The 16,120-nt window shown below is 31.7% G+C and overlaps 1 protein-coding gene across 1 annotated transcript; it reads left to right on the top strand.

The window, feature by feature from the left end:
• Window positions 1–10,897: 10,897 nt before the first annotated feature.
• LOC108227134 (uncharacterized) lies at window positions 10,898–14,012 on the top strand. The gene is made up of 7 exons (XM_017402135.2): window positions 10,898–11,035; window positions 11,335–11,458; window positions 11,576–11,787; window positions 11,946–12,105; window positions 12,947–13,061; window positions 13,169–13,370; window positions 13,636–14,012. Exons 3-7 carry the CDS (start codon window positions 11,673–11,675, stop codon window positions 13,755–13,757), a joined length of 714 nt encoding a protein of 237 aa, XP_017257624.1. The 5' UTR covers window positions 10,898–11,035; window positions 11,335–11,458; window positions 11,576–11,672; the 3' UTR covers window positions 13,758–14,012.
• Window positions 14,013–16,120: the final 2,108 nt, after the last annotated feature.

The following is a 16,120-nucleotide window of genomic DNA, read 5'->3' as shown; positions in this document are numbered from 1 at the left end:
GGAGATATTTATAGACTATAGTGTTGCATAATGCATAGACTCTTCAAAGTTGGGGGCGAGCACGAAATTAAAAATTGAACTTAACCGAGTAGGTTATTATAAGATTTTTTTGAAAAACATATGAATTAGATAAATTATTTTGAAAAATACAGTACAATCTTGCAACTTAGGAAAATAAAAATCAATTGGGTTACAAACTCAGTCGTAATTTCGAACATATTATATACAGTTCAATTTATTTTTTTCCAATTTTTAGAAATTCTATCTTTAAAATTTTTGATTCGGATTAAATAAATTTTGATTCTGTCTGATTTAATGAAACATCTAGTCCCAAATGAATTACTAAATTATACATATTATCATTTTATGTATGTTACATTTAATATACTTTCATTATTATACATTCATATAATATCTGTAACATAAATATTTATAAATTAATAATATTCAAATCGATAAATTTTATTAATTTATCAAAATTGTTAATTAATTGAGGTTAAATATATATTGTCACCATCAGGATTACACCGAAAAATTATAATTCAAATATTAATTTATCATGAGTTATTATTTAATTAAGTATTAATAATCAAAATTTTACTGCACAACAAATTAAATTTTGCTCTAATATTCTAACAACACCGTTTATTGATTAATTTGCATATTGTATTAATATCCAATTTGACAGGTAATGTAGAAATATAAATAAATAAAATATTAATATATAGAGAATAAAATAATTTCTAAGAAACAAAAAAAAAATCGTCACCCAAAAACCTTCACTTAATGAAACTCTTCTAAATTCCTTTTCCCTGTTACTACCTCCATCCCAAATTAGAAATTAGATGAGCTCGTTGACTTCGGCCACGCACTTTAAAATTCATTGACCGCATAGCTATATTATTTATTTTTTAAAATTTATTTTTGCAAATAAAAATTTAAATATGAAATTTTCGTTTACAAAAGAAATATTACAAAAATAAATTTCGGAACTACACGATCAATGCACCTTAAGTTGCGTGACCAAAATCAACTAGCTCATCTAATTTGGGATGGAGAGATTAATTAAAAAAAATATAAGGAGTTGCATTGTATAACACCAGAAAATGTTCACAAATCCTTAAACACGATTGGATAGCCCAAGGGGTGGGTTTATCTTCTGTTGTTCCGGGAGATCCAGGTTCGACTCAGGTTCATCCGAAAAGTATTAGAACAGAAATTAATTTGTAAGACATATAAGCCTGCATTGTCAAAAAAAAAAAAAACTATCACTTAAATATTAATAGATCCCACCACTTTACCCACTTTTCTTTCTCTTTCTCATTAATTTACATTACTTTATACATTTTTCTTAATTTCCGTGTCCAATACAAATGTAGTATATATCTCAAAGGGATGGAGGGAGTATTATAATATTTGTATATAACTGTGGGCCGCGTGCCTAAATAAATTTTTAAAATAATTTTTAAAATTTAAATAGATTATTACTTTTACTAAATGTGAATGATGTAATTTGCTGACGTTTGCAAGACTTGGTCAAAACCGCTGGCGGGAGACCCCTGTCCCCCTCCCTGCTTAGAAATCAGAAATGTAGGTTCCAAAGATCCACGGGCCTATTCTACAATCATACTACTACAATTACTCTACACAAGTGGTTGGCGTTCAACCATATGTCATGTCAATTTTCAAAAGGAAAAAAAAAACCACATGTCACGTCAACTTTTTATTTTTACCGGCCATTAACCCGTGCGAAGCACGTGCGGGTATATAATTCGTAATTTATTATTTATAATTTAAATTTTAACATTATTTTATTAGTATTTTATCCATAATTTTAATTAAATTATATTATTCAACTGACTATATTTTCTCCCGATTACTTAAAAATTGACAAACCCATATATATATATATATATATATATATATATATTAGTATATAGTACATTTAGTCTGAATTTAGTACACGTAGATTTAAAAATAAAAAATCAGAAAATTTTAATCTTTTCCAAACATAGTCGATCGTGTAATACCTTCGAAAAATTCAGTAATTTAATCAATCGAATTTCAACGTAATTTTGTAATCTTCGTTTTTTTGACAACGATAACTTTTATGATTAGAGTTAGAATGAGTTATGTAATGGTTATATTGAAATAGAACACGTTAAAGTTAAAAAGAGTTATATGAAAGTTTTTGTTAAAAAAAGATATTCAAAACTATATATTTATAATTTTATTTATAACATCGTTATAATTTTTTAATGAAATATTATATGATAATGTATTGTTATGAGTGTTTTTAGTATTTAAAACTGTTTATAATACAAATATACTCCACATTTGTAGAGTTGTAGTACCAAAAGGACAGTACCAAACGAAAAAAAATATAACTAAAATTTTGGATTACAAATTATACCTATGTTGACTTATTATAGTATAGTATAGATTTATCTTATTGGGATTTATTTCCATACAGAATTTTCGGTAGCTGAGGTCAAAGTCGCGTTCTCACTTTTTCGCCCTTGTTAATAATACCAACGGTGTATTTGGCGATGCCGATCTTCGAGCTGCAAATTGAATACGGGGTTGCTAATTTACGGGAAATTAATGGACTCATTAATATTTTGGGGAAAAAAAATTTAGATGTTGATCCACTAAAATAATATTTATAATGTTTATTTTGACCAGCATATTTAGAAGTCTTTAAAGTGTTTTTGAACATACTTTTGATTTTTCTTAAACCGAATTAGACTCAGTTTATAAACACATGGAAGTAGTAGAACCAGTGGAGGCCCTCCCCAGGTGGAGGATGCCTACTGGAGAGAAGGTTAAGATTAACGTGCACGGATGTTTTTTCGCAGCGGCTCTACCCAATGGCAATGTCACAGGCATCGGAGTGGTGGTGCGGAACAGCCGAGGTATGATTCTGAGAATGTTGTCTGGATCACTATGTATTGAAAACCGCAGGGTAAATGAATTTTACGCAATGCTCGAAGGCTGCAAAAGAGCATTCGAGGAGGACTGGGAACAGTATATTTTAGAATCTGACCATCTGGATGCATTCTGGGAATGGAGGAACTCTTCCCTAGAAGGAGTTCATCCAGATCACCAATATGTTGTTCAACAGCTCAATCAACGAAATGATGATCCGAACTTTGACATGGAGATTGCCTTGTGCGACCCCACTGCAAATGCACTAGCAACTTATCTGGCAGATTATGGCGCCCGCCACTTCAAGGTAATGGTCATCATAGCTGAACCATTTGGCAGGATTTTTGAACTTTGGCATCAAGACATGGGTCTCGGACCAGTAGAACACAGGTTTATGGCAGTCCACGAAGCTGATTTAGCTCCGGTAGTAGTGAATGAAGTTGAAGATCAAGTGCCGGAGGTGGCGGATGAGCTCGGAGATGATCAGGTAGTAGCGAATGCAGATGGTGATGACGGGGAGGAAGTCGTTCCAGCCATAATCTAACAGCTCAAAAAAGCTTCTTTTGCGTAGTAGTTCAACAGTCTCATTAGGGTTTTTAGCATGCATGCAGTTTTGTTTTATTCTAGATAGCTTTTGGATGGAGGCGCCTTAATGGCTATTGGGATGTGCAGTAGTTTTATATGCTCTAGGTACTTAATCATAGCTTCTCGTCAGCTTTGCCTGGCCTTTCTGTATTCTATTCCCCAATCAATGAAATTCTCTTGCTTTTCAAAAAAAAAAAAAAACGAATGGAATAAAAAGTAGATATGTATTAATCACATGCGCTGGCATAGGAAATTAAGGGGATGGCCCTTGGTTGAATTATTGTACCTCTTCCGGCAAAATGTCTTGTTCAATCACGGTATGTTTGGTAAAGATCCGAGGAAGGGCTTAATTGTTTAAATAATGAAGTGAATAGTATATTTAAAAAATAAAACAAGAAGAAGAAGTGAATAGTAAGCGAGGAGGTGAGAATTGTTGGGTTATTAAGTATTTGGGTAAACCCACAGGTTAACAGTGAACCAAGATAAATCACATTTAATCAACATTCTGGTCCGGCAGACATAATCACAAATTCTCCTCCCTTTTCAAAAGATTCGAACATATGACCAAAGGAATAATTTAGATAAGTAAAGTTTGTATTTCTTAAGTAGAAAAATATTTTAATAAAAATATTATTTATATATGTAATCGAAATTGAATAAATGCATGATCATGTTTCTATAATATTAATAATTAATTTTGAGCAATCGCTCGACATGTATCATTACAGAATTCCTTATCGTTGAATTAATATCATTAAATCTCAGATCTATAATATTGGACGATGAATAAAAAACTCACAAAAAAATTAAACAAAATTCAAATAAATTAGAAACTTATTAAAAAGTATAAAAAAATAAAATAAAAGTGACCAAAATTGAAAAGCGGGACTTTTCACCCATAAAACTCAATCTCCCAATGGACGACTACTTCAACTACAAAAATAATTTTAAGAAATAAATTTTGCTAGAACAAAGAAATAGTTTATCACTGAATTAATTATCTTTAACAATAGTTTTGGATCTTCTGTATTTTCTTTATACAAAAACACACACAAAATTACAATTATAACAATCAAAAATGGCCAACATCGGATCATCATCTACGATCTCACTCTCAACAATCACCTCTTATTAATCACTTGTCAACGCACCCAATTTATCAGATTTCAGTTTTAAGGTTAGAAATTCAAATTTCACATCCATATATATTTATCTTCTTTTTTCTTTTCAAATGATACTGCTCGTCGATATGCCCCGTTCTGACTCGGTCGAGTCCGCTCAGTCCGCGCTTCTCGCGCTCCTCAATTTCATCGTCAAAGATGAAACGTATGCGTCTTTCGTTCATTTATTTTCCAGTTGAATGAATTTCTTTTTGTTTGATTAAATTATCATTAATTGCTGTTGATTATAGTGATTTGTTTGATTTTAATTAAAATTTTTGTTTGATTTGTGTCTTACTAAGTAATCGGTTGATAATCTGAGTTTATGGTTTTGCGATCGTGTGCTAAAGAGATAGCGTGGTGACGGTGGCGGTGGATGAGGGTTGCGACGACGGTAGTTCTAGGGATCCGCTTCCAGAAAGTAAAGCATTAAATGTGTCTTAATTGAAGACGTTATTTGGGCCTCATAATTGAGGGCGTTAACCGTGCCTCATAACTGAGGATGTTAATTGTGCCTTATTTAAAAGGCTTTATTGTGTCTTAATTAAGGGCGTTAATATTTTATTAATTGTGTCTTAATTAAGAGTTTAATTGTCTCAATTATGAGTTATCATAATTGTGTAAATATTTTGATTAGCACATGCATATAAACGTGATTTTATTAATAATTAATTATTGGATTATATTTTTTATTTTTATAATTTATGTGATCTAATATATATCGTCTTATATTTTTTTGTTTTTTTTTTTTTTCAGGATTCTTGAAAGAAGACCGATTTTTCTTTTCGGACATTAAAGTTTATTGTCTAAATTTCCCCGGTCATCTTGCATGTCCGACGGTTAGATAATAAGGTTTCTTGAATGAAAGAATTATCACGGTGAATTGCCGATTCATATATGTGAGATCTATTCTCATTTTCAAAAAAAAGTTAAAAAATATACCGTATTTGTTAGTTGTTATTATATTAAAAATTATCATATTTAATAAAGAATCTATCCTTGGAAGTTCGAATCTCGCTAATGATATTATCGAAATTACTATCTTTTCTGTAAATAAAAATATATATTATTATTTGTATAATTTATTTTAAATAATAGTATGTGCAAGGTCACAGACTTAATAGTGCAGCTGATAACGAACCCGGACAAAGATGCTGTAACGTTCTCCGACCCTTCATCTCCAGTGTCTGTCGGTATGATTCTCCGATGCTTCCGATCGCTTCTCAGTCTGTTGAGACTTTCCACCTAACACGAGCCTTTTGTCTCGAGTCTTGATTTTTCTTTTAAGTTGGCAAATGACTTTCCTAACGAATTTATTGGGGCTCTTCTATGATTTTATTAGGTATAATACTCGAGTCGAGTTTTTTATGCGAGTCGATTTTGATTGTTAAACTTTCCTAACATTTATTATTATTCGAACGAGTTCGTTACGAATCATGTTGAGTTCGAATTCGAGTTGTTCGTTAAACAATCAAGTCAAGTCGAGTAGTTTTTGAAAGTTTAATATATTTTTCAAAATTCAACTAATATTTTAAAGAAATTTAAAATATTTCCTGGAGATCCAAACATACAAAAGTTGGAATATACTTATTTTAAGGATGTTACAAAATCATTAAAAATAAAAAATAGGGTTTTTCTCATAAATACTCAAGTCTAAAAGATTTTTTGCAAAAATACTATCATTTTTTTAAAAACAAATTGCAAAAATACTATCTTTTAAAAAAAATTGCAAAAATACGGTGGTTGCATATGCAACCTTATCTTCAACTGCAGCAACCATATATGCAACCACAAATACAACTTTGAAAAAATTTATCAAAAATTACTTTTAGTTGCATAATAAGTTACAAGTGGTTGCAAATGAAAAAAGTGGGGTACCCCTGCGGGGCCAATACTAATATCACAAAAGCAACCATAAAATCAACTGGAAGCAAACATGAAATTAACTTAAAAACCAATAATAGGAACCGACAAACAACATCACGGACACGGGACATCCACATTCCGTTTGGCAATTCTGAATACGCCGCAATAGCCCTACCACACCCAACATCAAGAATCTTATCACTGGGTTTCACATATCAACAGATCTACAACTATCTCTTCATGGATCTGGGTCGCCTGATTTCCCCGTAAAGCTGCCGGAGAGGTTCATGGGCGCCTTTCTTGGAAAGAGAAGAAAGAGAGAGAGAGAAGAGAGCGAGAAGAACGAGAGAGGAGAAGAGAGAGAGGAGAAAAGAAAAGAAAAAAAAGATAAAGAAAGTAAAAGCAGAACATGATATAACACAAATAGTATATATGCAAGATATTTGGGATACCGTATTTGTTCAAAACAAATCCTAAAAACACGTACTCCTGCTAAATTCCCTAAAACATATAGATGATGTGAAAGTTTAATACTCCATCCGTGCCCTTTTATATCCATTTTGATTTTCAAAAAGTTAAATTGACTAATTTTCAAAAAGTCAATTTGCCTGGTGAAAAGTCAAGATGAATATAAAATTATAGACATATAAATTTTTTGACAGCAATAACTATTTGTACGATAACTGAAGGCTAGGGCCTTCTGAGCAGCGCTTTGTGGCTGTGCATGAAGCGGATCTTGTTCCTGCTGTGGAGGATGGAGTAGATGCTCAGGCTCCGATGGTGGACAACGATGTTCAAGATGGCCAGGAGGTTCAGGGAGAAGATGGCAGAGTGGAGATCGTTGAGATGTTAAACTAATTCGCTGTTGATGCTGCAAGGAATTTGGAAAGGTTTGCTGGTTTGTATGGGAGTTGTTTCTAGGTCTAGTAGTATTAATTAATATGAGTTCTAGACTTCCAGTAGGTTTTTTCGGGTTTAGATATTCTGTCTGCATGCTGGTAGGTAATGATTTTTATATTTTGGTTGGCAGCTTCTCAGTTACTGCATATTTTGGATCTTCTGGTTGTAATTTGGCCGTCTATTAATATAATGCTTTTACTTTTCAGTTCTGTGTTTTTTGTTTGTTTTATTAGTTTTCATATTTTACTATGATAGTAGATGTACATGTGCAAGTTTATTTCTCTTCTTTTCTGGGTTTTTTTGGGTGATTGGATTCTTTTGTAAATTTGTTGAAGTTTGTTCGGATTAGGTTGTGAATTTTGTTGAGTTTAGTAGCCTATGTTTTTCTAACTTGTTTTGTCTTGGCCGGATTTAGTGTGGTTGGTTACAAAATAGTTGAAAACGGGGTTTTGTTTTGATATTCTATATGTATTCTTTGTGTTCTCGGTAGTTCTTGGTTCGTGTATGTGTTTAGTGTGTGTTTGATCTTTCAACATTATAAGTTTTATTTTTTAAAATTGTTTTTAGTTGCATGTACGAATAGATTATTGATTTGTTTTGATTTGAATAGATTATTGATTTGAATATTAAATCTCTATAATTGGTGCCATCTTTAATTTTATTTAATTGGCTTTAATAGTAGTAAATGATATATTTAATTTTAGCTATATTAAATCTCTAGTTGAATTGCTTAATTTGTGCTAATTTTTTGAATTTATTTGACTTGTTTGATTGATGATGATTTTTGAATTTTTGTTTACCGAGTAATTGCTAATATATATATTTTCTAAATGTTTTAAATTCATTAATGTTATTTGACCGTAATAAATTCATATTATGGTGAGATATTACATTAAGTAGTGATTGACTCTTTTAAATTGAATTGATTGATGTCATAATTTTTTTATAAATGATTTAATTGTTAATTGTGCCTTGATTGAGGCGAATTTGTACCGTTCATGGGTGGCCATAAATGATGGCGTATATTTTGGCTTGTAAGAAGCAATCAAATATTTTTTTTAATTATTTTAGTGTCTAACCAAAGATCCTTCTTTTTTTTTTTTTTTTTTTTTTTTGAAAATGAGAATGAATCTCAACAATATGAAACAGCAGTTCACCGTGATAATTCTTTCATTCAAGAAAGCTTATTATCTAACCGTCGGACATGCAAGATGACCGGGGAAATTTAGACAATAAAACTTTAATGTCCGAAAAGAAAAACCTGTCTTCTTCCAAGAATCCTGAGAATAGAAGAAAGAAAACAAGAATAATATAAGTCGACATATATAACACATTATGTATATTATAAAAATAAAAGATAATATATCCAATAATTAATTAATATTAAAATCACGTGTATATTGCATGAGATGATCAAAAAATTCCCACAATTATGATAACTCATAATTGAGACAATTAAGCTCTTAATTAAGGTACAATTAATAAAATATTAATGCTCTTAATTAAGACACAATTAACGTCCTCAATTAAGGCCAATTAACACCTCAAATAAGGCACATTTAACTCCATCAATTATGGAGCACAAATTACACCCTCAATAAAGAGGCACAATTAACGCCTTCATTAAGGCACAGTGAAGCGCCTTCCTTTTTGAAACCCTTGTAATATAAACACACACTTCTGAAATACTTTATTATTGGATATATTATCCTTTATAATTTTTAACTTATATAATTTTGTATATGAACTTATCTTCTTCTTTTTTCGTGTGTTTTTTTTTTTGCAGGATCCTTGGGAGGTTTAAATGGGTATTTTCCTATCAGACATTAAAGCATTATTTTCTAAGCGTCCGGAGATATCTTGCATGTCTTTCGGTTAGATGATAATCTTTTTTGAATGAATGAAATTCCCTGTAGCGGCTTATTGTATCTCGAGATACAACTCATCTACGAGTATGTAGACCCTGAAAAAAAAAAAAAAAACTCTGAATCTTATCTAAATTTTCTAGGCTAGATAATCTTTCAAATCTTAAGATATACAATAATGTACCTACCAGCCCTTATATAATAGTTATAGCTCAAAACCGTTTTATCCGATAGTACTGCAAACATATCGTTTTACTTTTAAATCGGTCGATTTATGTCTGTTTTTTTTCCGGTTTAAGGATAAAAAATTAAGTTTTCATTATTTAAAGGAAAAAAGATACGATTTTTAGCTACAAAATCTGATGAGCATATTAATGCAAATCTTAAGATTTAAAAGGACATTAATAATTTTTTTTTACGACATAATACAATTTAAAAATATTGGATACACTATTTGTATGATTATTAAATTATTTATTTATGATATAAAAGAATATTCTATGCCCGTGCGCGGATAAGAAATACTAGTATGCTGATTAATTGAAAGTTATCGAAAATATTACTAATTTATTTTTTTTCAACTTATTTTGATTTATTTCCTCAAAAAACAAAACTTATATTGATTTACTTATTTTTATTAAAATTAATTTTAAATATAAATTTTTAATTTTTTAATATGAATTAATAATTTAAATATTAATATATAATAATTATTTAATTTAATTAGTTAGTCCTAACATATTTTTTTTAATTTAGTTTGATTTATTCTTTTTTTATTATTTATATTGATTTTAAACGGGGAAATAGATTTTTTTACCATCCAACTTATTATTTATTTAGAAACCTACCACTGAACTATAATTTTTTTTTTTGTCACTAATGTTAGGTTCAGATTTTTTTTATCACTAACGTTAGGTTCGGATTTGATTATTAACACTATATTATTCTTTTTGGCATTATTAAAATATAGTGTTAGTCTGCAATATTATGGTGATCTGATATGTGTCTATATCTTTATACTCCCTCCATACCAAATTAGACGAGCTTGTTGAATTCGGGCACGCAGTTTAAAGTCCATTGACCGCATAGCTACATTACTTATTTTTAAAACTTTATTTTTGCAAATAAAAAATTTAAATATGAAATTTTTGATTACAAAAGGAAAATTAAAAAAAAAATTCAGAACTAGATGGTCAATGCACCTTAAATTACGTGCTCAAAGTCAACTAGCTCATCTAATTTGGGATGGAGGGAGTATGTAATAGTACATATGTGTCCTAGGTAGTTCACCCCGGAGGACGAGAGTTGAACACACATATGGATTACTACATATAAAGATATAGACACATATCAGATCACCATTATATTGCAGACTACCACTATATTTTAGTAATGCTAAAAAAAATAACATAACGTTAATAATCATATCCGAACCTAACGTTAGTGACAAAAGAAAAATCCAAACCTAACATTAGTGATAAAAAAAAAATTATAATTCAGTTATAGGTTTCTAAATAAATAATAAATTGGATGGTAAAAAAAATCTATTTTCCATTTTAAACGTAAGATAAAAGAGGCCCCAAACTTGATAGTAAAAAGGTTGGTTGAACACGTCGGAGAGGAGAGGGGGTAAAAGAAAGGGGGTAAAATTATGATGGTGATTCTGCGCTCAGGGAGGATTTTAAAGACCGGCAGTTCTTCTTCGTCTTCATCATCTGTCGCCTCGATAAGGTAGTCCGTTTTATGTAATTTTACAAAGGTATATAGCATACTAAATGTGGACTTAGGGTTTTGAAATCCCTAAACTTGTTTTGATCCTGCTTGGTTTTTCTGCATGTTTACACACACATGGAGAGAGGAAGAGAGTGAGAGAGACAGACAGAGAGAGAGACGCACAGAGAGAGAGAGAAGACGTACACACACAGAGAGACACGGGGAGAGAGATGGGGGAGAGGGAGAGAGAGACCCGGAGAAAATAAACAAGTTATCAAATGTTTATCTGATTTTGGTTTAATTGTCTTAAATTATAGCCCTAAACAAGTTTCCCATTTCAAGTTACCAAAGAAACCCGGGTGGAGGACGGTTAAAAGACGAGCTGATGATCCATCTATGCCATATGTAACTGAAGCCTTGAAGTCCTATAACCAAAATTCCGTCAGTTTTCTTGTTTCTTTTTTTATTTCTTTTTACTTTTTTTTTAACATTAATCACCTATTTTGCTTAATTCTCTTTATTCTTTGTGTTCTGTTTTCCGTGGCCTGCAATTTATAGGGTAAAAGATATAAATTAGTGGATCCAGGTAGTCTTACAACTGTTATTCTGGCGAACTACTACCTTTACCATATTGACTTTGAGGCTAAGAACACTGATGCTCCTCATGCTTCAACGGAGATGTTTTTTTGCCGAGCTCACATCTCCTAGCGCTTGGAAGGTTTTGTCCGTCAGGCTCTGTGTATCCTTGGGGCCAGTAAACTCTATTTCAGGTTTGTTTTTGACACATAAATGTATTGCGATTTAATTTCTGTCTTTCTACAATTATGTTCATTTCTTTTGCTTGCCTTATTGACTTGTTTGGTTTGTCAATTGCTGATCAAGATTACTGGCTACTTGTTTTTGGTAACTCTACGAATTCGTCTTGCAGGGGACATAGATAAATTGAATGGTTGTTATTATTGCCGTAGATTAAACAATGTTCATCATCCTAAAGCTGGAGGGTTTGTACGTGGAGGCGATACGTTTTACAAAACAGTTGAAGACATCTGTGGCATCAAGTTGAATGCCGAAGAAAAGCACTTACCCATGTAAGTAGTTATTTGACTCTTGCATTCAACTCCAACTGTCCTCCAAACAAGGCTCCACAACCTAGGCTGTAACTGAAGCACATTATATATACATTTACACTAATAGTAAAGCTATAGTGTGGCTTCAAGTACCTGTCATTCTTGAACCATTCAAGAAGCATGGACATATTTTAATTTTGTGCAGTGCAAGCTCCACTCATTACTCTTGTGTTTGGTTGGGATGAATGAAATGGAAAGAGATTTTAAGTATAAAATGATTATAATTTTTAAAATGTTCATTCCTTAACTCATTCTATTCCTAACACCTAAACTATAATTTAAACATCCCAATTTGAGATTATTTTCTTCATAATTCTTATCGTAAAAACTTTGCATTTCAATTCTTTTTTCCAAATCTTCCCTCCTATTTCCATTTATTTCATCTAATTTCATCCATTACATTCCATTCCATTCCTTTACATTCACCCCAACCAAACACAACATTGGAGATAAACAAGAAAATCTTTCCTAAAGGTCGTCTAATGGATCATATTATATGAGTAACAGATTTGGAAACTGTTATTTTGCCTGTTATTCATACCGGGGTCACCTTGTTGTATTATTCCATTGGTTATTTTGGCTGTGACCCCTAATCAGTTTGCTCACAAGGCAATGATGAAAAAACATACCTGAGTAGCCGAGTACTAAACTTGTCCTTGGGCTGTGTTTCCCAGTTGGCTCATAAACTAAACTCAGATATGCTTTCTTGACACATATCTTTATCATTAATGAAATCAAATTGAAACGGTCTTTATTTGCTCAGAATTTTTAGCGAATTTTGTTTTAATATTTAAATATGCAGGCTTAAAGAAGTTTCTCAGAATTTTGAATGCAATAAGGAGAGTGTAATAGGGGAACAAGTTGATGATGCAACACCTTATTCAACTGAAGCCATAACGTTCTTCAACCGAAAACCAGTCAGCTTTCTTCTGAATGTTATTATCTTGTTTTTTTCTGAAATCAATCGCCATATTTTGGACCTTCATGATCTTCCTTTTCTGTTTGTCTTGCCTGAAATTTATAGCATAGAAGCTACGAACTGATGGAGCCGGGTTTCTTTACACGGGTGGTCCTGCCGACATGCTCACTTATTCATGTCAACTTCACGGCCAAGGAGACTGATGTTGATGTTGCTCGCGAGTTGTTTTTTGCCGAACTGACAAGTACCGGCGAGGTTCTATCTTGTAACTTTTGTGTACGCTTGCATCCAAGAGACTCAGCCTTAGGTTTGTTCTTTACATGTAAAAGTTGTCATGTGATTTGTCACTTACTGCTATTAGGTGCATGTTTTTTCGGCTTGCGTATTGCTTTGTTAGTCTGTCCATTGAGTCTTGTTTTTCTTAATGTAGAATTGGTCATGTGATTTAGTTTATATCTTACTGCTACTAGCTGCATGTTTATGTTGGTTTGCTTATTGATTTGTTTTGGTGTCCATCGGTGATCAAGATTAAGGGCTCCTTCATTTGGTAAACCTAGGACTTTGTCTTGCAGGAGATGAAATAGGAGATAAAACGAATGGCTGCTATTATTGTCGCAAGTATAACAATGTTCTGCATCCTAAACATGGAGGATTCGTACGTGGCGGTGATTCATTATACAAGACTTTTCCCTAGAAATGGGCTTCCTTTGCTGAGAAGAGACACAATTGATCAACTCTTTCACAGCTTGCTAAGTTTCAGCACCTAGATTCCATGAGATACTATGGATAGAACTCTTTTGACATCCAACTGTTTCTTTGAGTCTGAACTAGGATTTTTTTATCTACAGAACCGTATTTGATGGTGCATGAGTGTGGACAATGAATTGCATATGATGCTTATTCTCCGGTTAAGTTTATAAAATTTCGAACTGGTCAATATTTGCTGGTATTAGCGTTCGTTTCCTTGTTTGTTGTTTACGTCACGTTTTGTGTTTATTTCCTGTTGCTTGCATTCTCAAGATGGAAATGGACAAGTTTGTATTGTTTTCTTTTAGTCTGGGGCTAATGAAGTTGGAATTTTTAACTCTTGCCTGCTATGGGTTAAAAAGAAAAAAAATTATGGTTTGCCTGAAATCCTAAATCTTACTACTAGCCTATATCCATTTACTTTGTTCTAATTTTTCTATATTTAATGCGGCAAGAAGAGATGCGTGAACATTATAGTCCACCTAAAAAGGCATTGATGATACCGTTCATCGATATGAAGGCACCATGTTTCAGTCTTTTTGAGTCTTGTTTGAGCCTTAAAATCTCAAACCGCTCCAACCTCCTAAACTCATAAATAATACAGTATAAATATATAGCCTGCTCCAATCTCCTAAACTCAAAAATACTATAAATAATAGCCTCTTGATTGATTGAAAAAATTAAATTTCTGCTTCAAAAATTATCCTCAACTAATTCCCTTTATATACAAATCAATATACAGTAATTAATTTCTCATAATTTATGCACAACAATTTTCAGCACAAGTGTACCTAGTTTTTGCTGTTAATTTGAAAATTGACTTTTGTTTCTTGCTAAATTTAGAAATTAACCTCCCTCCAGGAACTTGGCAATCTCTCGCTTGTACCTTTTTTTGTTTATTTTGCATCTTTTAAAATTTGCATCTGAGTAACTTGTTAGCTTAAAGTCTGATTATTAGGAAACTAAAGACTTGTGTTCATGGTTCCTTTAAAATATTTTAAAAAATTTTTAACAGGCACTAGATATGGTCGGATACGAGCAGAGCCTAGGGTTGGATCAACTTGGAATCTTGCACAAAGACAAGTAGCATACATAATATCCGGACTACTAGCAATAAGATATAGGATTGAGCCAATCATACCTCTGTATCTACTAATTTCTATTGATGAACCGATGTTTAGATCTAGTTTGATTGCATTGGGCATGGGAGTTGAAGTTGAGCTATCTGGTATGCCAAATCTATTTAAAATATTTCTAGTGTATTTGGATTGATCAATGAAGATCCTTTTATTAGTTTGTTTGACTTGTAATCCTATAAAATAGTTCATTTTTTCGATCATACTAATTTGATATCTAGACTGTATAAGCTTAGCAAATTTCTAACAGAGTTTATCATTAGTAAACCCAAAAATGATATCATAAACATATATTTGAACTATAATAAGTCCTTACCATAATTTAAATAAGATAGGATTTTATCAATGGTACCTCTAGTGAAACTACTTTTCAGCAAGAATTGAGCTAGAGTTTCATACCATGTCCAAAGAGTTTATTTCAGTCCACAGAGTGCCTTATCCAATCTGTAAACATGATTTGGATACTTTGAATCAATGAATGCTGGAGGCTGTTCAACATAAACTTCCTTCAAATTAAGACCACCATTTACAATAAAGAAACGAAAATAAACCTCAAGAAGAGAAAACGACTTGAAAATACCAGTCGAAGACCGAAATAAAAGCAAAATGAAAACAAAAGACTTAGATTTAATAGTTGAAGCCACACGATACACAATTAACTTTTAAATCCTATAAGTTTCGCTTGAATCGAAGAAAACGTAAACCAAAGGTTTCGACGATTTAGATCCAGAAAAATAAGCTACAACTGATAAAATGATAGAAATCTTTTATCGAAGACAAAGATTATTGAAGAAAACAAATCATATAAAAGAGTTTACAACTTCTCGCCGGTTTAAACAACAAAATCCGCATAAACCAATCTGATATTAATCCGATCCAAATCGAAAACGAAATGAGATTAATTTAATAAAAACATGATTTGTGGGTTGGTTTCGATTTTATATTAAACCAACCCGTTATAAAACCGAACTGCATATACACGCGCATACACACAAATAATTTAATATTATATATATGTCCAAAATATTATATCTATATAAATATATTAATTTTTTAATTTATATTTGTTGGGTTGCTGTTATGCTGTTTAGAACTTTTACCCTTTCAGTTTATCATACAGTTGCATTTCTATTATATTCATTCCTTCTGAACTCCTGTTAAAGCAATTTTCAAT

This window comes from Daucus carota, chromosome 6, assembly GCF_001625215.2.
Source record: "Daucus carota subsp. sativus chromosome 6, DH1 v3.0, whole genome shotgun sequence".
NCBI classification, from domain to species: Eukaryota; Viridiplantae; Streptophyta; class Magnoliopsida; order Apiales; family Apiaceae; genus Daucus; species Daucus carota.
Note: the sequence above shows the minus strand (reverse complement) of the source record. Positions and strands in the feature narration are given on the sequence as shown.